The sequence below is a fragment of the Crocodylus porosus genome, unplaced genomic scaffold (genome assembly GCF_001723895.1).
Source record: "Crocodylus porosus isolate Cpor-Errol unplaced genomic scaffold, CroPor_comp1, whole genome shotgun sequence".
NCBI lineage: Eukaryota > Metazoa > Chordata > Crocodylia > Crocodylidae > Crocodylus > Crocodylus porosus.
The window spans coordinates 3,650,857-3,675,805 of NW_017728936.1; the positions used below are offsets into that span (position 1 = coordinate 3,650,857).

The 24,949-nt window shown below is 46.0% G+C and overlaps 1 protein-coding gene across 2 annotated transcripts in view; it reads left to right on the forward strand.

Annotated features, from left to right (window-relative positions):
- The window catches only part of KCNJ5 (potassium voltage-gated channel subfamily J member 5), a 37,511-nt gene that overhangs the window by 8,298 nt on the left and 4,264 nt on the right, over positions 1-24,949 (forward strand). The window contains exons 1-2 of one of the 2 annotated variants that reach the window (XM_019546985.1): positions 403-608; positions 4,242-5,188. In XM_019546985.1, the coding sequence (XP_019402530.1) occupies positions 4,249-5,188 (940 nt within the window). In that variant the 5' untranslated portion in view covers positions 403-608; positions 4,242-4,248. Of the gene's footprint in view, positions 1-402; positions 609-4,241; positions 5,189-24,949 lie in introns of those variants that run through there. The other variant, XM_019546984.1, reaches the window with a different exon arrangement.

Below are 24,949 nucleotides of genomic sequence, written 5' to 3' on the forward strand. Positions count from 1 at the left end.
TGGGTGAAATGCTGAGCGATACAGAGAAGCCTGATAAAAGGCCTTTTTGTAAAATTGATAATGCACTGTCTCACAGCTCCTTCTGCAGCAGCTCTCAGCAGCCTGTCCAAAGGGAGCAAGCAGCTCTGTGCCAAAGTGGCATTTTTATTATCCTGGCCTTGTGTAATCGCGGACGGTAAATGCCAGTGAAACAGCATGGTCTGTGTGACTGTCGGAGGCTGTGGCCATCCATAGATCTATTTACTAAGGAAGGACAGTGATGCGCAGACTAAAGGCTTATTTTCCTTTGGATGCTTGCACATACTTTCCATTAGCCAGGAAGCATGCGTGCATGGTGGGGATCACTGTATATGTGTGTAAAGCAGAACCTCAAACTCTCATATCTCTACTCCTTTTTTGCTCTGTGTTGTCTGTGCTAGAGTAACTTGGAACATTCAGACCTCTAATGACAAAGCAGGGTCCTGGATTTATTCTGTGCCTAAAATCTCAAAGAAAATGTACATCTTAATATCCCTCATTTTAGAGATGGGGAATTGAGGCACTCCGAAGAGAAGTGATTTGCTCAAGTTGACAAGAAAGTTACTGACAGAATCAGGAACAGAAACCAGGTTAGTGTATTGACTCCCACTTTGAATACTGGATCATGCTGCATCTCTTAAGAAGAGTATATAATCCCCTTCATTATGAAGCCTGTAATCAATTATTTTCATTATTCACAAGCAGAGATTTAACCTGCAACCAGGGAAATTAAGATTAAATAGTAGGACAAGTTCTAATTACAGTGGAAGTGACAGGGAAGTTACTCTGTAATAGGTACCACCCTCTTTGCACGAAGGGGTCGATCATTTTTAAAGTCTCCCCAAGGTTTTGGGGATACTTTCACTTGACCTGTAGTTAAAGAACTAGGCAGCTGATTTCTGCCTGTCCCTCAAGCGGTTTGCTTAAGGCAGCTTTCACTGCACTGCCATTTGCATGAAGTCTCTCCAGGCTGTTTGTCAGGAGTCAGAGTTTCAGGGATTTTGATCTTTTGATTTCTTTGATCCTATTTTATTCTTGTCTGTACTGTGCGGTACAGCATCTCATAGCTCAGATCTGGGTATCTTGGCTCATTTCCAGAGTGCCACCAAAAGCAGAATGTAGCATCACATGAATCTTTTACAGGTAAAAATATCAACTTTAATACAGGTCAGGAGGGTTTTTTTTCTTTTAATGAAATCATTCCAAACTTATCTATAAAATGGTTACTTGTTCTTTTTGCTGCTTGTGTTGTGGTTTAGGGGTTTTTTTACATCTTTCCACACATATAAACCTTTGGCCTGAATGAATTAACTTTATACATAGTGAAGTGGACAAACAGGAAAGGACAAAATAAAGTCTCCGGGAGAAAGAAGGACATAGTCTCCCCCCTGTTCTTATCACCACTGAAGTGAATGGAGGGGCGGCCCCTCTCTGCATATACAGGGTATGTTCTCTGCAGACCTACACCTGGGACAGGTGACAGTCAAACTCCACCATTGTGATTTTGCAACATTTTATACCCACTTTGCCCAGCTATCAGTGGACACATGCTGCAGGCCCTGGAGAATCAAGCCCAGAGTTTGAAGAGATTTGAAGGTGCAGGATACAGAAAACAAGACTAAATGCTGCGTAGCTAAGTACAGTACATGGCAGCATGCCATATCTGGTCATTCTCTTTCAGATGAGCAAGGATATAATTGCCACTTATATATTCCTATTCACTGCCAAACCCCTTGATGCTGCCATCAAAGCCAGCCCCTTCCTTTCCCTTCCAGTTGTCCTGTTACCCACCCCTGCACTTGATCCTACACCAGGCTGGACACCCCCTTGCAGGCTGTGAAATGGGTCATTTGGTACATGCAGAAGCAAAGGAGATCTGGGCCTGATGTCCACTGGCTGTAGCTGCAGGACCAGTTTTTCTCTTCTCAATCTTCTCTTTTTTTATATCTTCCTTCTCTTGGGCCTCATCACTTAGCATGTTCTATTTAGATCGTAGTAAGCATCACTGTGCTGTATTAAAAGTCAGAATGTGTTACAAGCCATTGCTCAGTAATGTTTACTGTAACCTCAGCTCAATCTGGGCAGGGTTGGAGCTGACTATGGCCCCCCTCCCACCCCTGACCCTGACCCCAGCACCAAGCAGCTTGCATGTCTACCCATGAGGTTGTGCAGTCCCTGTACCCGGAGCGTGCACCTTCCCCGCTGTGTGCCCAGTACTGCTCATCCTGGGAGTACCTGTCTCTGGCATGCTGGGGCAAACCAGGTCTCTGCTGCTGGCTGGCCACAGGTAGAAGGAGGCATGGGGAACCAAGCCCAGAAGAGGGCTGCTGGATCCACACTTGCTGCTGAATCCACAGGCCAAGCCAGGTCTCTGCTGCTTGTAGTCTTGAACTGGCTCCAAAGCAGTGCTGGGACTGAGAGCAACAATCAGCTGATTGTCGGTCCCAGCCCCCACAATGCACTTGAATTCGTATTATCTCTGTGGAGCAGTTCAGTGATGGCTGAACACATGTTAGGTAGTACAATCTGGAGATAGTGCTACATTTAGCATGTGTTTGACTGCTCGAATGTGCAATGCTGACATTTTAAGTGCAGTTAACATGTCCTAAGTGTGCTGTGTGACATGGCCCTTGCATAGGAAGGACTCTGCAGAGGGAGCCGTGATGACGGGGTCAGGAACAGAGTCTGCCTAGATTCTCAGTCTCATGTGTTAACTCCAAAGGCATGTTGCCATCATGACTAAGAGGATGGGTAGGCCACTGGCATCCATACTGGAATAAGACAGAAAATTTGATTCTAGCAATAATCCCAGGCTTCTCCACTGGAAGTAATGATTTGTAATGAGTTCTATAGCTTTACTACAAAGGGTAATTCCCTGCTGTTTACCAGACCCGGCTATAGCAGAAACAAAAATTCACGGCCTTATATATATGTTTATCTGTTTCTGCTTCTTTCCCATCCACCTTTAATGCTTTTTGATCCTGAGAAGATGAAGCCACTTTGCACTGCCTTAAGCTTTGTCTTTCCCAAGATGCTCTTAATTGTATCTCTGCACCTCTTCCCATTCACAGATGCATAAGAAGATTAAAGACAGAGAGAATGGTAATAGACTTGGTTAGGTTTTAATAGGATTTGCTAAGGACACTGCAGAGAGTGTGCGCCATAGAGAGCATTGCCTTTGATACACTGAAGGCTTCTTAGGCAGCTCCCCATGGGAGACTCTCTCTCTGCGCTGAGTTCAAAAACCAGATTCTTGATTTTTTCAAGAGAACAAATACGTCCTGTAAAAAAATAATGCATTATCTATGTCAGGATTTTAAAAATCTTTGGCTTAGTAAAGAGGATGTTACAGTGGAACCAGACAAGAGCCACCAGCACTCATCTAGTTTTGTGCTGTTTGTAATTGGCTCGAATGGTTTTGTACAAAACACCTGGGCTCTTAGTAGAGATCAAAGGAGCTAAATTTTCCAAAGTATCTCATGATTTAAGATAAGATGCCTTAGAGCATGCCTGATTTGCAGAGATTGAGCCCTGAGCAGTTTCTGTTAATCAAATTCTTTGAAGCCCTCTCAACTGGAGCGCCTGGAAAGTTAGGCATCGGAAATCACAAGACCCTTTTGAAACTCTAGGTCAAGGTATTTAGAGTCCCCAGCCTACTTGCAAAGCCTTAGTCTTGCATAAAATGTGCCTAAAGAGCTTTGAAAAACATTGAGGAATGAAATCAATAACAAGACACATGCAGCTAGGACCCCGCTTCTGTTGTATTCTGTATCACTTCTAGGACCATGCACCTCACTATCTTATCTGAATACTCTTTCCAGTATTGGCTTATGCAGTATTACTAAAGTCCTCACTTTCTGGAGAGCCAATTCATTCTAAGCAACTGTTTAACATCCCTGCTTTTTTCAGCATCTGAGCCAACCAGGTTCACCATAAAGATGTTCAACAGTTAGGTGCCATTCTCTGGCCTTCCAAAGAGGCATCCAGATATAATGTTAGAAGAGAGGAAATGGCCCTACCAGAAAGTTTTTCAAATGTAGGATGAACTTTGTCCCAGCACTGAATCACTTTGGGACACAGCCTCTCAATACAATAATGTTACACAGCATCTCAACACCCCTTTCTATAATCAGTCACAGCAGCTCACTTGCTAAAACAGCACTGTTTTTATCTGACGCTCTTTTCCTGGTATCTTAATCTTTATTTTTCTTTCCCTCCCCTAGGCCAACCATGGCTGGAGACTCTAGGATCTTCATGGACCAGGACATGGATATTGGAGTCACGTCCAGGGAGTCCAAGAAGATTCATAAACAACCGCGAGACTTTGTCCCTATTGCCACCGACCGAACTCGCCTCCTGACACCAGAAGTCAAGAAGCCACGCCAGCGGTACATGGAGAAAAGTGGCAAGTGCAACGTGCACCATGGAAATGTCCAAGAAACCTATCGGTACCTTAGTGACCTCTTTACTACGCTGGTGGACCTCAAATGGCGTTTTAACCTTCTTGTCTTCACCATGGTCTATACCATCACTTGGTTATTTTTTGGCTTCATTTGGTGGCTTATTGCCTACATCCGGGGAGACTTGGACCATCTTGAAGATGAGAACTGGATTCCTTGTGTGGAAAATCTCAGTGGGTTTGTCTCTGCGTTTCTGTTTTCCATTGAAACTGAGACAACCATTGGGTATGGCTATCGGGTCATCACCGAGAAGTGCCCTGAGGGCATTGTATTGCTCCTGATACAGGCCATCCTGGGCTCCATAGTCAATGCATTCATGGTGGGGTGCATGTTTGTCAAGATCAGCCAACCAAAGAAGAGAGCTGAGACCCTCATGTTTTCCAACAACGCTGTGATTTCTGTGAGGGATGAGAAGCTCTGTCTAATGTTCCGGGTTGGGGACCTCCGGAATTCACACATCGTTGAGGCGTCCATTAGAGCCAAGCTGATTAAGTCCAAACAGACCAAAGAAGGGGAGTTTATCCCTTTGAACCAAACAGACATCAATGTGGGCTTCGACACTGGGGATGACAGGCTGTTCTTGGTGTCACCACTCATCATCTCACATGAGATTAATGAGAAGAGCCCCTTCTGGGAGATGTCACGTGCCCAGCTGGAGAAGGAAGAGTTCGAAATTGTGGTCATCTTGGAAGGGATGGTTGAAGCGACAGGTAAGGCTTTACTAAAAGCAAGTAGCAGGGAGCAAAAAGGGCACTGAAAGTCCATGTTTGCTGATCATGTGGGTCTTTGTTCCCCTCTTGTGGGTGGTCCATATGAAACACTGGAGTCTCGTATAGCCCAAGTGGCTCAACAACTTTCCCAGTTGTATCCCATATTTAAAACAGGCTATAACTAAACTATATTAAATGTTACTTCATTGTAGCTGCTTGGATGTGGCTCCTCTACCTTCAGTCACTATGCTGAGTTGAGAGCACCAAGGGTGGATATTTGCTGCATGTTTTCCCCAATGTAGCCAGACTAAAGGTCTCAATATCATATTGATGTCCCCGTTTGTCGAAAGTATAATTATGAGAAAGTTGTAACAATGGGTGTCCAGCTGCAGTTCGGGGGGGGGTTGGTGAATAATGGGTGTCCAGCTGCAGTTCGGGGGGGGGGTTGGTGAATAGATGAAAATGGAATATCAATGTAAATATTCCAGTTAGCAAGAACTAGTTAAAACCGGAATAGGCTGTAGGGAGAATCTCTGGAAATATTGCTTAGGCCATTCAGATGTCAATTGGAGGGAAGCAGGAGGGAAAACGGAGAAGGAAACAATCAGTTCTGCATTCACCCCAAATGGCCTAATTAAAGAAGGAGCCCAATAGCCATAATGTCTAGATCTGGATCCAGATTTTGAACATGACTTTAGGGTGGTTTGGATTTGGGAGTGTGAGATGAGGCTCCAGTCTTGTTTCTTGCTCTGTTTTAAAAATGGGAGTTCTGGGTGAGTCGCTTAATGCCAGAGTTAATAGTAAAAAAAGTCAGCATATGCTAATGTTTATTTATTTATTTGCGTGTACATAGTGTATCTCATGACGTACCGCATGTGTGTGACAGGATATCAGACCATCTCACAAACTTCATCAAGGTTTTCTTTTAACTTTTTGGGTGAGCTTGAGTCACATTTTCAAGTTGTTTTGTGAAAATCTGAGAGCTAGAAACTTAGAAATTAAGTTTAGATTTTATTTTTTTTAAAGCTGAAAGTCTCATAGATTCACACTACTCCATGATTTAAGAAGGAAAAATCAGATATTACAAGTTTCCTGACACAGTCTCAAGAGTTGGCAGCCTCATTCAGATCTAGACCCCGCCATCTCCCTACTTCCCTGTGGCCATTACTCCACATATAACGGAGCCATTATGGTCCAGATTGTGTTCTCCCACAGCAGCGTAAATCGGTGAGTTAATTTAAGGTAGATTCTGTCTGCTGCCTACTGAGTGAAGAGAAAATCTGCAGAGGTAAATCCAGAAGGTCAACTGTGATATCTGTCTAACGGGGTCAGTTGTGAAAGTAGCTGGTTTGAAGTAGTCCTCCCCCTTTGCTTCCACTATAGCCCTTTCCAGGGGGTGTGCAAGGTAGAAAAGGGGATCACAGGGGAAATAGGTCTAGAAACAGAAAGACATCAAAGTAAAATCACTCTTAAAGGGGCCCTATCAAGGATCTCTAAAGAACGTATCACAGATATGTTCTTTAGCCAGACCAGCCCAGCTAAACAGCAGGGTTTTACCAGCCCTTCAAATGCAGCAGACATTTCTATGTGCAGGAGTCCATGCCTCTCAGCACAGAAGTGAACAGACGTTTTACCTTTGATTCAGGAAATGCAGCCACATGCCTGCAGTGGCTCAGGCTAGAAGCCAGGGGGTGCTAGAGCATGGCTCTCTGGCTGTATGTTCACATCCTCTTCCTGCTGTCCCTGAGGTCTCTGGGATTTGCAGAACAGAATCACAGCAGCAGGACTCTGCAGGGTTGCTCAGCACTTCCTCTTCCTGCTTCCAGGTATCTCTTGGATTTGTAGTCCACAGTTGCAGCCAGCAGTAAGTTTGAGCAGGGGAAGGGGTGTTTAACTCCCCTCCCTGGCCCCAGCCCCCAGCTGAGGTTTGCCAGTGAGGGGGGGCAATCCTCCCCCTGTAGACTGGACTATCAGCCAGCTCTCAGTGCTCCAGCCCAGCCCAGGGCTGGAAAGCATGCTGGGGGACTGTGATTTAACTTGAACCAGGAAGGGGTCTGGGACAGAAGTTTTCATAAACCAGTTTAACCCAAATCAGTTAAGTCTGATACTACATTCAACCAGGTTTGTCTTAAACCAGTTTCAGCCTTTTTGAAACTGGTTTATGTGCACTGAGCTTTTGTTCTGGTACAGATTTAAACCAGTTTCTGAACACTTATGTGCTACTTCTGTCCCTAGCCCATCTCTTTGGCTCTGTGTCCTTGTAACCTTTGGCAAGCAATGTAACCTCTCTGTGCCCCAGTTTAAGTGGGAAATCCCTGCTATGCTTTCATTGGGTGCTGCAGTCTCTAAAGGTCTGGGTGGGCAGTTTTGAGAGGCAGGCCTTCCTGTGCTCTGTGGAGTGGGTCTGGCAACCAGGACTGTTCCCAGTGGGATCTCTTCGATGAGGAGGCTCAGGAAAGCCCCCACAGCTGGGAGGCAGCGAGAGGCAGCTGAGCCTTGGTGACTTTGGAGCCACAGAGCAGGGTCATTTCAGGAGCAAGGGAGGTTCTGTCTAGAAGCCACGGCTAGGAGATCTGCATCCAGGACAGCTGCCATTCTTATGCTGTATTTCACAGATAGATCTGCCTCTTGGTATTTACAGATTTAAGCCATACAAAGAGACTGTAAAGCCAGAAATGTTGTTGTTTTAAATTCCTAAAAGGGCCTGTACAGATGTTCCCTGAAGCACCAGAGGCCTTTTTATTAACCTGAGCACCCAGGGATGATTCTCTCCAGCTGCACCGACTCTAGCCATCTCCCACTGTTAATGTCACTTCTTACCAGCAGTGCTTGAATAGGGAGCTCAGTTATTACTGAACCTTGAAACAGCCTTTGCCATACCAGCTGGGATGTTACATGCAAAATTTATGGGGTGGAAAACCCAACTAACCACCATTTAAAGAACCAATTCTTCTGCCTCCAGAAATACCTATGACCTTGCCATCACATTTTCAGGAGTAACACAATGGACAGAGCAGGTTGAATGCAATTTAATTTAATTTGATAAATCAAACCCTAATACAGATGACTGAGCCGTGCCCTCTTCAGGCCCTGGCAAATCCCAAGGCTGGAGAGCCTGGTGGGGCTGGTCTGTATCAGAGCAGGCTTTGACTCAGATGCTCCTACAGAAAGCCAGCTAGCATAATCAGCAGCATTTCAACGGAGCTACAGCAGGTTATGCCAGCTGCAAATATGTTTCAGGAGCTCAAAAGGCAGAATAGCAAGGGATGCAAAGGGTAACAAGAAGGGTTTCTACAAGTATGTCAGTAGCAAAAGGAAGATCAGGAAAAGTACGGGTCCCTTACTGAATGGGGGAGGCAGCCTTGGGACAGAGGATGCAGAAAAGGCTGAAGTGCCTTTTTCACCTCAGTCTTCACAGGCAAGGTCAGCTCCCAGACTACTCCCAGCATGGTTTGGGGAGGAGGCGAGCAGCCAACAGTGTTGAAAAAACAGGGTAGGGACTATTTAGAAAAGCTGGATATATACAAGTCCATGGGACTGGATGGGATGCACCTGAGGGCGCTGAGGGAATTGGCTGATACGATTGCAGAGCTGTTGGCCTTCATCTTTGAAAACTCATTGTGATCAGGAGCGGTCCCGTATAATTGGAAAAGGGCAAACAAAGTGCACTTATTTAAGAAAAGCAAAAAGGAGGATCCAGGGAACTACAGACCAGTCAGTCTCACCTCAGTCTCTGTAAAAGTCATGGAGCAGATCCTCAGGGAATCCCTTTCTAAGCACTTGGAGGAGAAGAGGGTGACTGAGATCAGTCAGCATGGATTCACCAAGGCCAAGTCATGCCTGACCAACCTGATTGCCCTCTATGATGAGATGACTGGCTCCGTGAATTCAGGGAGATCAGTGGATGTGATATACCTTGATTTTAGCAAGGCTTTTGCTATGATCTCCTACAGCATGCTTGTGGGCAAGCTAAGGAAGTATGGGCTGGATGAATGGACTGTAAGGTGGATAGAAAACTGGCTGAAGCATGAGACTCAGAGAATAGTAGTCAATGGCTTGATGTCTAGTTGGCAGCTGGTATCAAGTGGACTGATCAAGTGGGGTCACTCCTGGGGCTGGTTTTGTTCAATGTCGTCATCAGTGATCTGGAAAATGGCAGAGTGCACCCTCAGCAAGTTTGCAGGTGACAGTAGTAGATATGCTGGGGAGTAGGGCTAGGATTCAGAGTGACCTAGACAGGCTGGAGGACTGGGCCAAAATGAATCTCATGAGGTTCAACAAGGACAAGTGGAAAGTCCTGCACTTAGGACAAAACAATCCCATGCACCGGGGACAGGCTGGGGGCCGACTGCCTGGGAAACAGCTCTGCAGAAAATGACCTGGGGGTGACAGTGGACAATAAACTGAGTATGAGTCAACAGTGAGCTCCTGTTGCCAAGAAGACTGACGGCATCCTGGGCTGCATTGGTAGGTGTGTTGCCAGTAGGGGAAGGGAAGTGATTATTTCCCTCTATTTAGCACTGGTGAAGCCACATTTGGAGTAATGTGTTCAGTTTTGGGCCTCCCACTACAGAAAGGATGTGGACAAATTGGAGAGAGTCCAGCAGAGGGTGACAACAATGGTGAGGAGGCTGGGGGACATGACTTGTGAGGAAAGACTGAGGGAACTAGGCTTATTTAGTCTAGAAAAGAGGAAACTGAGAGGGGATTTAATAGCAGCCTTCACCTACCTGTAGGAGGATTTGAAAGAGGATGGAGTGAGACAGTTCTCAGCGGGGGCAGATGACAGAACAAGAACAACCATCTCAAATTGTAGCAAGGGAAGTTTAGGTTAGATATTAGGAAGAATTTCCTCACTAGGTGGGTAGTAAAACACTAAGACAGGTTACCCAGAAAAGTGGTGGAAAGTCCACCCTTGGAGGTTTTTAAGACCAAGCTAGACAAAGCTTCAGCTGGGATGATCTAGTTGGGGGTGATCCTGCTTTAAGCAGGGGGTTGGACTAGATGTGGCCTCCTGAGGTCCCTTCCAGCCCTCATTTACCCCAGGATCTGATAACAAATCTTCTGCTGAGCCAGTCAACAAGTGCAGCTGGGCAGCAGCGTAGCAATGTGACCAGGTGCCCAGGGCACAGGGACAGTGCTGATTTCTTGTTGCTCCTTTACCACTGACATGATCGCCATTTCTTTCAGCCCCCACCTCTGAACTATCTTGGTCATCCCACCCTAGTTATGCCACTGCAACAAGGTGTAGAGGGAGATGATCTCTCGAATCACGATGTTACAGATTAGCCATGGATGTAATGATTCCCAGCAACACCTTGGAAGGAAATAGAAAGCCAGTGCAGACAAATTTCAGTACCTAACCTCAGTCCTCGGGTGAGTAACGTCTTATGACAATACCTGAAACGTCCAGGCAGAGCTTGTGGGCAGCTCTAGATAGGTTACATTACAGCAGTGTGGCTGGTTACTGTGCATACCTGTGTCTAATACAGTCCGACCAGGGAGTAATTTTTACTGGCAGCATATTCTGCAGATGTGAACAATTTGTATATGAAAATTCCCAAAGATCATGAGAGTCTGAATTGAAGACTTTGTTTTTTAGGACCATCTCTAGCCTGTTGGATTCGGAGCGTATAATGCATGGCTGCGTGTAGGGCAGGTACAACTGTGCTGCACAACAACACGGCTTCTGACTAGGCTTCTAGCAATAAACACTAGTTTTTAACTGGACTTCTAGACGGCATGGTCATGTACGCCAGTGACGTTACTCCGTTAGTGTCAGTAGAGTTACCCAGTGTAAAATACTGTAGTGGAGAATCTAATCCCACCTAGACTGTCAGCTCTCGGTTATTACAGAAAACTTTTCAGACAGGGGCAGAAGAGGTGTAATAGAAGCTTGCTTTGTAGCCCAAGTGTAGTCCTCTTCTGAGATGGGAGGTTAATATCTAGCAGTCCCTTATTTGCCCAAGGCCTTGTTCACTATTGTAAGCTGACACCAGCAAATCCTACTTGAACAGATTCTCTGCAGCTTTACATAGTGCTTCCTTTTACAAATGCTCAGCCACTGCTAATGATGTGCAAAAGGAAGTCATTATCAATAAGAACCTCAAAATTAAAAGCATAGCAGAGGAATCCATTTGCTTTATAAATGGGCCTCTCTCCCGGAGGGACTGCACAGACCAGAGCGTAATGATATAAAAGAGCAGAGATCTACGGAAATTAATTATTCCAGTCCCAGGAGACAGCCTTGCGTCTCCTGTCAAGACCAAAAGATGGAATTGGATGAACGACTTTCACTTAATTTAAAGCCAGACAGATGTCAGGTGGAGCCATGGTCTGATTCGGAAGCTAAGATAGCTTTTTGAACAACTTTTGTGTAATAAGCTAGGGAGACACCTGGCCAGGGCAGTGTTTCCACTTCAACCTCAAAATTAAAGGAAGACTAACCAGGGCTTGCACAGCATATCCAAGGACTGTGCTTCTGGCAAAGGTTACAGAGTTTTTTCCCTGCTGATCCCCAACATGTGTGAATGCATGTGGCTCAGACTCATTACAGACTGGCAACCCAGATGGGACTTGAACTCCTGTGAACCTCAGATACTCAGGGCAAGCTTGTCTACCAGTGGGGAGAGTTCATCATGCCAGCTTAGCATATGTGATCATGTCTCCCTCTAATGCCTGGCATCAAAATCTACCCCAGCTTGATACTCAGAGCTTGAAGAGTCATCTGGAGCTCCATGGGTTGCACCGTGGCTTTTGATCCCTGCTCCTCAGGAGTGTGCCCTAAAAGGATTCCATTTATACATTTGTAATGAGATCAAGTCACCAGACTGTGTGTCTGTAAAGAATGACAAGGAATGTAGGAGAGGAGTCCTGGATTTAAAACCCTGGCTGCAAAGTCCTGAAAACTCAGGGAGGCTGAAATCCAAGCTGCAATTAAGATTTGACCTTTAAAACTGTCACCTGGCTAAACTGCAGCTCTGGGTCTAGACTCCTTCCCCTTTCACCAGAATAAAGCTTTTCACATAAATAGTGCTGGAGAATGGTCCCATTTCCATTTTTATTCCAACTCATGACATGCTGATCCTGTTTACCACAGGACAGTCACTAGTTGTCTACTCTCATGACCTGCATTTTAGCTTTCTGCTTTAACTCTTCACCCATGATCTTTTTTTGTGCTGGCTTAGAACTCATGAGCTGACCCTTAATTTAGCATGCAAAAAACCCATACATAATATCAAATACTAAAACCTTTCTTATTGTAGGAGCGTTGAGAATTCTGTGGCTGTAGGGGACAGGATTAGGAGCAATGGCCTCAATCTGCAGCAGGGGAAATTTAGGTTGGAGATTAGGAGGAACTTTCTGCCTATGAGGATGGTCAAGCATTGGAACAGGCTGCCTAGAGAAATTATGAAAATGTCACCCTTGGAAGTTTTCAAGAGCAGGTTAGACAGGCACGTGGCTGAGATGGTTTAGTCAGGGATGGTCCTGCCTTGAGCGAGAGGCAGATGCCTTTGTGAGGTCCCTTCCAGCCTTACTTTCCTATGATCCTGTCATCTGTAACCCATTTGTCTAGGATCAGTGCTTCAGCTGGACATGAAGCAAGACGTGAAAAACTCCAGAGCAACCCTGGGCCCGTGCCTCTGAGTGAGGAAGCAGAGCTCAGGGGGAGGAAGGAGCAGTAGGACTGTCTGGACTGCTGAAGCGCAGATCAACAGAGCAAGAGGACAGGGAAAACAGGGGAAAGCTCAGTGTAATGCAGAGCAGAGGGGAACAAAAGAAACAGCGTGGGGGAGAAGGAGGAAGATAGGAGACCTTAAGTGTGCACCGTAGGAGACAGCTAATTACAATTCCCTTCCTCTTAGACAGTTAACAGACTTCACCCCAGCCCACTGCCCCAGATGGTACTTGGTATCTTTGCTTCGACTGCCTATTAATGGCCACCCTGATGATGATTTTTTGTCATTTTTTGTGATATCAACTAACCAATAGGAGCTGGATTACACCCGGGTCCGAGAACAACCCTTGTCTCTGTCAGTGGGAGTAGCTCACTTTTGCTAGATACGTGAATTACTTTTTGACGCTCTGCTTTCTTCTGCAGAGGATAATGTCTGGAACTAGAAGAATCAGGAAGTTAGCCCCGAGTTACTTGCAATCCTTTTTCTAGCTGACTCTCAGCTGCAAAATGTATTATATGGGTGGCTTGGCATTTGGAGAGGGCATAGGTAGTCAGGGCTATTAACAAATTGTCTATTTTGAGTTTGCATAGCAGCTTCTGAATAAAAGCTTGCCAGTTAGTTTGGATGGGAAAAGTCATGTTTCAAAAATGGCATAATGGGGCTCCAAGTTCATACAGTCTAAGCGATTGCACAGCAAATTCACCTGCATTACAAAATGAGAAAAAAAAAGATGTTTGGGATTCAAAGGAAACTAAATGAGCTCCTGTTTTAAGTTTGATTGTTAAAGATATTTAGGCTCCAACAATGCACCTGCTGACATTTTCAAATGCACATATGCAAGTAACTCCCACCAATGTAAGGCATTTTAGATGTCTCTGCATTTTGATGCCTAAGTTTTTTTTAAAATCTGGCTGTGAGTGTCTGACACCTTTTAGTCTCCTATAAAATCCCAGACATTTAATTTAGCAACACTTAATTACTTCCTTCTCACATATCTGCCAGAGCTACATGTGCTACGAGCCAAATTGTGCCCTTGGTAGCCCGATGTCTGACATGAATAGCCAACAACAGGTGGGGAAAGGTATAGTTAATTGGAGCTAAACAGTTCATTTCATGATGTGCAAAAGGGCATAGAAGCTAGCACACTCTTTCAAACCTGAAAAAATCACTTGTTTTTGAATGAATTGATTTGGCTCCTTGTTTTGAAATTACGGCCTGTTTAAAATTAACCTAAATATGTATATTTTAAATGATAAAAAGGTTAAATAACCAAAAATGAAGCATTTGGCCAACTGAAATAAAATTTCTTCCCCCATGTTCCTTTTGTTTCATATTTTTCATTTTTAGTTCATCCAACCCAATGAAAAAAATGCATTATGGTACAAATCTGCCTATACCATTGGTTCTCAACCTCATTAGACTCAAGGCACCCCTCATTAAAGTCAAGGCACCCCTTGGAAAATGCCACCTCATAATTTTTACTCCCTTTTTGACTACAGAAAAAGAATAGAGCAATTTATCTAATGCAAAGAACTCAGACCCAAATAGAGCTTTTAACACTCTGGATTCCTATTTGAAACCTCAGACCACATCCAGATGAGCTCAGACATCTGGTTCCCCAGGGACAAGAAGTATCTACTAGACCTGTGTGAGTAGGCAACTATTCGATCCAGCTTCGGATCTGGCCACTTTGGATGCCAGGGATCTGATCCGGAGCTCCAGACTGGATTCCTGCTTTGATCCGGCCTGAGCAGCTCTGAGGCTTCGGAGCCAACTCGGAGATCTGGCCATAAGGTATAATGGGAAATCGGTGAAATATTTATAACTTTGTTGTTTTTTGTCTGATTTGGATGAAACGTGCAGGGGTGGTAGCCTCTGCTGAGAGCATATAGCCTGCCAAGTTTCAAGATGATATGTGCAGGGGTTTGGGGGAAACTGCTCCCCATATTCTTGAAAGCAAAACTGCAGGGGTGGTGGCTTGTTGAGCCCACAAAGCCTGCCAGGTTTCAAGAAGATCAGTCCAGGGGTTTGAGAGGAACTGCATCTCAAGCTGCAGACAAGCAAAACTCGTGACATGAGTGACACTGTGTATCTTAAGGTGCAGGGGGGTGACAGCTGCAGGGATGGTGGCCCCTGCTGAGGCCATGAAGCCTGCCAGCTGTTGAGGAGATCAGTGCAGGGGGGAGTCTGCATTCTGGGGCCTTGAACCTCATTATGAGTTAATTAGCAAGGATTAACACCTACAAAACCACAGCCTAAGGAGAGGAAATAATCAATGCGGACCATCAACTGCCCCAAGACAGAGACAGTCGCACAAGCGCCCATGGCACGAGTTTTGTCCGTCAGCCGCCAGAGGTTCAGGGCCCCAGAACCCCTGCGCTGATGTCCTCAACAGCTGGCAGGCAGCATGGCCGCAGCAGGGGCCACCATCCCTGCAGCTGTCACCCCGCTGCACCTTAAGATACACAGTGTCACTCATGTCACGAGTTTTGCTTGTCTGCAGCTTGAGATGCAGTTCCTCTCAAACCCCTGGACTGATCTTCTTGAAACTTGGCAGGCTTTGTGGCGTCACCAGGGGCCACCACCCCTGCAGTTTTCACCCCCCCTGTGGTGTAACACATACACATGCCATGAATTTTGCTTTCAAGACTTTGGGGTGCAGTTCCCCCAGAACCCCTGCACTGATCCTCTTGAAACACGACAGGCTTCATGCTTTCAGCAGAGGCTACCACCCCTGGAAGTTTCATCCAAATCAGACAAAAGAACAACAAAGTTATAGATATTTCATTGATTCCCCATTATACCCTATGGCCGAATCTCTGAGGTGCCTCCAAAGCTTTTCTGAAGCTCCCAACTGCTTCAGAAAGCCTAACGCATCCAGTGTTTCAGTGTGGACATGCTGTTTCAGATGCCGAAGTGACCGAAGCTTCTCCAGAAACGAAGCACAGCCCAAAGCCTTGCACAGCCCTAGCATCTACTTGTCCCTTGGGAATAACCTCAAGTATACCACGCACACTTTGGCACGTGGGAGGTTGCCCCAGGTGGGATAGGGGAGGTTAGGACAAGCAAACTGTGCTGACCCCAAAAACCTTACCTTGGGTCCTGTGGGCCAGAGAAGCTCTAGCTGCAGTGCTCCTGCAGCTTGGACCCTGGCTGGCAGCCAAAGTGTGGCTCCGGCAGGCCAGGCTCCGGTTTTGGGCAGTGCACACTGCAGCTAGGTGCGCCGCCCCACTTTTTTTCCAGGATCTCCCAGGGTCAAACCCCGCCCCCGTTCTGGAAGGTAGCAGTGTGGGAAATACCTGAATGTGCAGTGCATGTCACTGCAGACAGGTCTGCGGTGCCACATACCATGCATCCATGCTCATCTGGATGCAGCCTCTGGGTTTATCTTATGATTCATGTTTGCACCCCTAACAGCATTACCATTTTTGGCACCACACAGAATCCTTGAAAGGATCTCAAGGCCACAGAGCCCTGCTTGAGAATCACTGGTGTGTACCAACCACTACTGCCTCAATGTAATCTCATATACTTGCCCTGCTGTGGTACCAGTCTCACTTAAAGCAATCATTACAAGCAAACTATCACTGTGTGTTTGGCACAAATGGCTGCACAGTGTTCACTACATCAAAGACAGCCTCAGTTCTTGGGCAGATCTATATTGATTGTTCCCTGAGTGAAATGACCACAGCAAGAGCTAAATCAATGCTCGGATGACAAGCAGTCCGACTCCCAGTGCTGTTTTGTGGGTATCTTAAAAGTTTAACAATCACTTCCCTTGTCTGCTTAATGACTTGGGGACAGAGATTACTTTAGGGAATTTGAGAACTCTCTGGCCTTATCTTAAAAGACTGCTTGTCTAGATTGGTTGGCCCAAATTTGACCTGCAAATAAAAAGAAGAAAAAGGAGGTCCTACAGTGTTTGTCAAGTCCATGCAGTTTTACTTGCAATGTGCTTAGACTCCTAGAAAATGGGGGTTGGAAGGGACCCCAAGAGATTATTTAGTCCAACCACCTGCTTAAAGCAGGACCATCCCCAGCTCTGTCATCCCAGCCAAAGCTTTGTCTACCTGTGCTCCAAGTGGCAACATAAATTCAAAGCCAGTGGGTACCAGTCCATGGACCAAATCAGACTGGCCTGTTTTCTAATGTAAATATGGAAGTGCCATTAATTTTATTGCTTAATCGAATAGAGACAGTATTAAGCAGAGCTGCCAGAGTCTGAACAAGCAATAGAAATCCTACCTCCCTGTGCACTCAGAGTCTTCTGGGTTATGTGATGAACGACTTGCTGGATTCAATTAGAGGACATTAGTGAGTCCAATTTTTCCCCCCCTCAAGCCATCATTCCATGTGATGAAGCAGAGTTTGTATCCTAGAGGACTTTCTGGCAGGTAATTTGAAGAGTCTTTCATCCCTCTCACCTTTTGCCCTTCTGCTACCCTTCACCAAGAATTAACCAACAACTGATGAATCGCTAACAATAGCGAGGCTGCAAACTTCATTCTGTGTCTACTGTGCCTAGCTGCGCTGTTGCCTGAATATAGAGACTAGGTGGCACAGATGCATCAAGGCTTCTTATTTTGCCACGTCTTTGTCAGTTTTCTTTGACTACTTTTTCCACCCACCACCCATATTAACGAGCCCCAGTCCAATGACCAAAAAGAGTTTTTTGCAGATGATTACAAAGGAATTGAGCTACATATTAATGTCTTAGATGCTGTTAAAAAAAAGTATGGGCTAGTGGTTAGAGCAACAGGCTGAGAGTAGGGACTCCTGGGTTCTGTTGCTCATTCTGTGACTCGCAACCTCTTTGCACCTCAGCTTATCCAGTGTCAAAGAGGATATCGTAATCTTCCTGAACAGCAAAGGCTGGACTGTGAAATATTCACTTCAAAGATCAGCAGTAAGTGGGGGTGGTGGGCGTTGCATTTCATGTTGATGTCCTAAAATTTATAAAACTTTGCATGTAAAAAAAAAATCAACCTGTAAAACTATTGCTAGGATTTTTATCTTGGTTGGTAGGCTTTACGTACAAGTAGACTCATTCTCACTGTAAACCATTGCCTCAGTAAAATGGCCAGTATGGTATCTTTTCAGCACAAAGAGGATGTTATGATGTCTATACTGATCCATGTTGGTGTGTTTCTGTGATGTCCCTGGATGACAGGTTTGGGGATGGCATAGTGAACTAAAATATATCTGACTCACGCTGACAATGAGGCGTGCTCCAGAATTGTGTAAGGTACATTGGCTACCACTACCCCTGCAAAGTGCTCAGATACTTTCTTTAAAATAGATGCAACTCCCCTGGAAGGTAGAAAAGCACTATTATCTCCCTTTTACAGATGAGGAACTGAGAAGCTGAAGTGATTTGTTCAGTGTCCCACAAATCTGTGAAGAAGAGCTAGGGATTGAACTCAAACCCCAGGTTATCATTCTGATTCCTGGAGCTTCCCTCCTAGCTTCTGCATTCTCTCTGCCCCCATCCCAGATTTCTCTGAAGCATTAAGAGAGTGGCACAGCTACGACCAAGGAGATTTGTCTTGAACGCACTGATGCTCTTCCTGACTAAGCGGACTTTTCTGCTTAGGGTCCTCCTATCTGCCAAACTTACTGGTTCTGGTTTGGTGACTTACAGTTGCTTGTGAGAGTTTGAAGTGGAGATTTTGGAGAATCCTTGGGTAAATACCATATTTACTCAAATCTGAGACAAGTCCGTCCCCCTCCTCCCTCACCCCCCAGCATGGGGAAAACAGTTCCTCCTCTTAGATTTGCATATGAAGCTGAGCTGGGGAGGGGGCAGGTGGGTGTTGAGGCTCTGATGGGCCCTCAGCCTGGGTCAAGGCCAGAGTCAGACCTACAGCAACCTCCTTCCCCACCCCCTCCACTTGCCCTCTGCAGCTTCTGCCTCCTTCCCCCTTTACTCTCAAGTGCAGCTCAGCTCCGGCTCGGGCTGGGCTCCTCTCCCCAGCATGCGCAGAGCACGTGAAAACTCTGTCCTTGTCCCCCCCAGACAGCAGCGCCAACACCGCTGCATTGTCTGCCCAGCCAGTGAGGAGCACTGACACTGCTGCATGGACCGGCAGGAGCTGAGCTTTCACGGGCTTTGCTCTGGGAGGGAAGAGAGCCCAAGCAGCATCTGATAGTGAGGTTGGGGTGGGGGGAGCGGGCGGAGATTGTGGGGAGTTGAGAGGGGGAGGCAGGGAGCTGGGGGTAGGGGGTGCCAGTGGTGGGTGGGGCAGGAAGTCTGCAGGGGGAAGAAGTAGAGCGTGCAGAGGGCAAGAGGACCACCCGACCCTCCCTGATTGCTTAGCCAAATGTTCTCTCTCCAAACTCTTTCGCCTGCTCCATTTTATTGCCTACATTAGACTCTGGCAGATTCCCAGTTAAGGTGCCTGGGAGCATCCTCATAGCCGAGAACCCTCAGAAAAAATAAAATCCCATGCTTTTCCCCCCAGCACAAAAATCAGAACGATTCAAGTACAGACATGAAAAGAGACATACAGTAATTATTGGAAACCTGTGCTCCCAACTTCTGATACTCCTTTTGAAGTCAGAGGGACAATATTAACTTTGTCAGAGGCTAGGGCATTCCTTGGGCTAATTAGTGCGAATGGACCAATGATTTCTACAGCCATTTGAATGAAGTTTTGGGATGAATCTTTGATACTAATGGAAGGACATGCATTACTTGATTACAATGATATGATTTTAGCCACTCCATGCACCCTTGCTTATAATCATTGTTCATCTCTATCCCTTCCATCTACTTACTCCAGGCATATCTTTTCCCTCTGTAGGTAGAATTCATTAGCAGGTGCTCAGCATCCACAGAGCTGCTTGCAGATGTTAAAAAAAAAAAAAACAACACTCCAAAAACATGCTTTACTAGAAACAGCAGCATGTTACTTCAGCCCAGTTCTGCAGCGTCTGTGTAGATCGGGCACTTCAATGAGGTTTTTTGGCGCCTTTTGCTAAAACTGATTAGACAAAAAGCCCTACTAAAGCCCCACTAAGGCGCCTGATCTTTACAGAGGCTGCAGAGCTGGGTTGAAGTAACACCCTGCCTCTTCTGGGCATACGTGGAGCTCGGCACTGAGGCCTTACAGGGTTTTTTTTCTGTTTATGTCTCCAAGCACCTACCCTCAGAAAACGGAGTCGGCACCTATAGTGAAGTCAGGCAGAAGGCAGAGCAGAGTGGCACCTTTACAATGTATTTATTTCTATTTAATAGCCTGCTGTTTGCCAATCCACTCATAACATCTAATGAAGTAGGCTGTCATCTACAAAAGCTTATGCATTTCTGAAAAACTTGGTCTCTAAGATGCCAGCCTGCCCTGCCTGCGTCTTGTGTATAGGAAATAAAATCTTGCCATTAATTTGCTGCACAGGAAATGGAGTAGAGTGGACAGAGAAAGGGAACTCATTTTGGGGAGGAAGGGAATAATTACCAGTAATAGCTCGGTCTTTACAATAAAGGCAGCCCTGCAGCAATGGCAAATACTGTTAGCATTGTTAGTAAAGCTGATGAAAAATGCTGCCTTGGCAGATCTGGAGGCTGAATGGCAAGGCAAGTACAGCCCGGGTAGCAGCAGTGAAAGCCACCTCCACAACAGCCCTGGTGATCTACTTCAGGTTTAACCTCATGGACCACCTGTTTCTTCCTCTGCCATCTATTTTATCATTGTCCTCTCTAGTGAATCTGCCAGCAGTATCCTGTCTGCAATGATGTATTTGATATGGGCACCTGCTCTCCAGTGACTGGACAGAGACCAAACATCCATGAGACAGGAGCAGTTTAAGCCAATGGTAATGTGGTTTGATTTTAACTGATGACCTAAGGTTATAAAAGGCCAGTATATCCTGAGCTGTCAGCTCCAGAACTTTTCTTTTCTTAATAATGTCAGAGAGCCAGAAGCTGCTATTCAAGTTGCGTAATCAGTGACAAAGAAGGGCTCTGACGTTCATAGCTCTCCTTGAATGCACAGTGGAAAAAATAGGCTCCTTACTAAGTGGGTCCTCAAGATTCCCTTTCTTCTCTGTATGTTAGACTTCTCCTGTCTTTGATAACATGTGCGCTGCTTGAGCCCTGCTGATTTTGATGACAGAGACATGTCTTATTGGTACAGTTCTCTGGCACCTATTTTACCCACCAGTCGCTCCACTTTGCCTGCTCTTGAGCGTAATGAAAGAACCGCCTGGCTTTATGTATGTAAGGATGTACTTTGCATCTTCTCAAAACTCAAAATGTGCAGGTTATAAAAGCATCTATGGCTGCCTTAAGTAATACTATTCACAAGTTCTGGCACTATAGCTTTGAAGCAGAGGCTGTGGCCAAGCAGAGCAAAACTCCACTTCCTAGGATTCAATGTAGTAGTTAGAAATAAAACTATGAAACCTGTATTAGAAGAGATGAAGCCAGGTGTGGCTCTTTTGGCTCCAGTTTTACTGTAAAGCTGAAACTGGGCCTATCTTCATGGAAAAGTTGATGAATCCAGGTCAAGTTTTGTGATGCCTTAGTTTAGTTCTGAGTTCTGTTTGCATCTGAAACTCAAGCTGCTGAGTGAGGAGAGGTGAAGGGAGCCTATCGATGTGCAGGGATGCTGCTCTGATGTGCTGTAATTACAGCACATTGGAGCAGACTCGGTAAACCTAGTGTGCTGAAGCGTGCTAAGTAGTGTGCTCCAGCAGCCTCCGTGTCTCATGTATGCAGCATCCCTGCACTTCAAAATGGGAGCAGGGGTGCTTTAACTAAAGCTCACTGAACAAGCTTTAGCAGTATTGCCAACCCTCATGATTTTTGGCATTGTTCTTAAAGTCTACACTTTGGGAACATGAAAAACAGCTCTAGATAGATAGATAGATAGATAGATAGATAGATAAGGAAGAGTTAAGTTTTTGCCAAGAAGGCTAATGGCAAACTGGGCTGCATTAATAGGAGCATTGCCATTGTCAAGAGAAGTGATCATTCCCTTCTGTTCAGCACTGGTGAGGCCACACCTGGAGTACTGTGTCCAATTTTGTAAAAAAAGGATCTGTATTGTCCAGTGTCCAGCCCAGATCCATGTGTTATATAGACATGTCTGGCTTCACCTCCAATTTTGAGCCCCCATTACAGAAAGGATGTGGGTAAATTGGAGAGAGTTAAGCGGAGGGCAACGAAAATGAGCAGGAGGCTGAGGGAACTGAGTTTATTTAATTTGGAGAAGAGAAGATTGGGGGGGATTTAAAAGCTGCCTTCAAGTACCTGAAGGGGGTTTCAAAGGAGAATGGAGCTGGACTGTTCTCGGTGGGGGCAGATGATAGAAGAAGGAGCAACGGTCTCAAGTCGCAGCAAGGGAAGTTTAGGTTAGAAATTAAGAAGAACTCTCTCACTAGGAGGGTAGTAAAACACTGGAACAGGTTACCCAGAGAGGTGGTAGACTCTTCAACCTTGAAGGTTTTTAAGACCCAACTAGACAAAGCCTTGGCTGGGATGATCTACTTGGGGATGGTCCAGCTTTGAGCAGGGGGGTGGACAAAATGAACCCCAGAGGTCCCTTCCAACCCTAAATTTCTATGATTCTATGATTTCCTACAGCACCATTATTCCAAATTATTTAAACTTGGCAGATTTCAGGGAAAATATTAAATGTACTTTTCCTTTGTAAATTGGATGACTTAGAAACCATTTCAATAGGGAAAAATCTTACTTTCCAAAACAAATCAAAATAATTTTTTTCCAACACCATTTTGTTTGATTCAGAGTTCTTATTGCAAACATGCAGATGCTGGATCTTGCACTTTAGATGCCAACGTGTTCGTTTGCTTTCTGTGAATATTTTCTCTTTTAAATGACATTTCCTGGGTCACTAAAATTCAGGTGGGAAAAGGGGAGGGACCTACTCAAATGCAACACACACCTTTCCCCCAAAAACTAGCTGCCAGAAATCAGGGGGGCATGTCCTAAAGAGGACATGTGGGGAGCAGGGGTCCCAGTCCTTTTGGGGCCAAGCTCCCTAGCCCGCCTACTTGAGGGGGGTGGGTGGGCCCTCAGCTGACTTGGCAGGTGCTGCCGACTACCCTCGGACCCGCAGCTCACCTGGTAGTCACAAATGGCTGCCAACCTAGCTCAGTTCAAGAAAAGAGGAGCCAGGCAGTTTGGGTCAGTCAGCAGCCAGGGTGTTAACAGAGCAGCCACAGGTTGCTCCCCCCTTCATCTCACTGCAGCTGCCTGTGTTTTTCCTGCAAATATATCATACTGCCTGGCATTTTCAAAGAAAGATCTTCTCTTCTTCATTCCACCTTTCAAAAACACGGTGCATGTCTTATTTGGGGGCATGCAGTGTGCAAAGAAATCTGGTATTAGAGATGGTTTGCTGAAGCTTTACTGGAACCCACTCAATTTAAATCAGAATTGCATTCTGTTTTGGGAGACGGGATAGGAAACAGAATTGGTAATTTTTCCTGAGAAATTCTGGGGCTTAGACATTCTCCCTCAAGTCCTTCATATTTTTCAGACAGCTTTTCAAAGCATTGGCTTTTGGGAGACTTCAAGCAACCGTGCTAGGAGCCGTGGTATATATTAGTGTCGTTGCAGTGGTGTAGGGCTGTGGTCCTCAGCTAATGTAAGCACACTCCATTGTGAATAATTACCCTAGTGATATCCCAGGGGGGTGGTTTTGTGCTTGGCCTGTGAAATGAAACTGCTGATTTCTCCTAATAACCCACTGCAGCATTTGAAAGGCTCTAGTCCTGTGAATTACTCAACCCAGTGCAAAATCGGCTTCTGAATGTGCAGAGATCAGAACACGCGTGGTCTGCAAAGGGAAAGCAGCTGCACCCACGCTCTTTTAAAAGAAAGGTTTCTTGTGTCAATATATCCCTTGTTTTCCTTTCAGTTACAGGGAAAAATTAGCTGGGGACAGTACAGATGCATCCATTAACTAGGCTGGGGCAGCTACAGATTAGACACATATCGAAATGTGCACTAGGGCCAACGCTGCTGTTTACTGTGTGATGTTGGAGTGGCTGGGTAGTGTGTCCCCAAGCAATTAGACACCAATGCACATGTGCTAAAAAGGGATTACAGAGCACTTGCGGATTGTCTTATTTGGGGCTGGACCCGATGATCTCGCAAGGTCCCTTCCAGCCCTAATGTCTGTACCTAATGTCCATGAAATTGTGCTGGGTCTGGGTACGTCTGGGGTTATGAAAAGCAGCTATTACTGGAAGCTGGTGCTGTGTCTATGGTTGATGAAAGCTTTACATTGTTCTGTCCTAATTGGATACTTTGAGCAGGAGATAACTGCCTGCCTGTGTGGAGCTCAGGATCAGGGTGAGGTACACCCCGCGGTACAGGAGCTCTTCCAAGGCCCTGGTTGCAAGGCAGAAATTCCCTTCAAGTGCTTCAAGCTGTGTGTCTTTCCATCTCTGGTGCTGGGAGGGGGTCTCCCGCTTGATCTCTGAGATCTTGTCATAGGAGGGGGCAATGGGAGCTCTGTGATGAGAGCCAGCCAGTCCATTTCTAGGGCTTAATCCTGTAAGGAATCAAGTGCCCTTATCTCCCTCAGCTCAGCACCTCGGAGGAAGAGTTGAAGACCTGAGCACATCCTGATCAAAGGTACATGTTAGGTCTGTCAGCAGGGGGGAGGGGAGGGACACTGCTCCCTTTAGACCGCATGTTGCTTCTGAATCCCCCCCCGGCCATGGGGGTGCAGCGGCAGAGCATGCCAGCAACTCCCCACAGCTGCAGAGGAGCAAACTGGAGCCTTGCTCTACGCTTATGCTAAAGGCCACCCCTGGCTGACCCAGGTGTAAAATAGCAACTTGGTCCTTTGGGTGGTGAAGTCTGAGGCAGCCAAATGTGACGCTAACCCCATTGCTCCCCTTTGTGATGTTGGCTGTGGAAGCTGGTGTATCTTCTGCTGCTAGGCTTGGGTGGACCAGTAGCAGAACTGATGGGGTGCAGCTGGGGCAGTAGCCCCAGATGCCCCCTTTGGAGGGGGGGCTGCAAAAGTATCTGTGGCCGCAGGTGAAAGCTGCCCTGTGCACAGCCACTGCCCAGGGCCTGTGAGGCAGACATTGCTGTCCCTTCTCC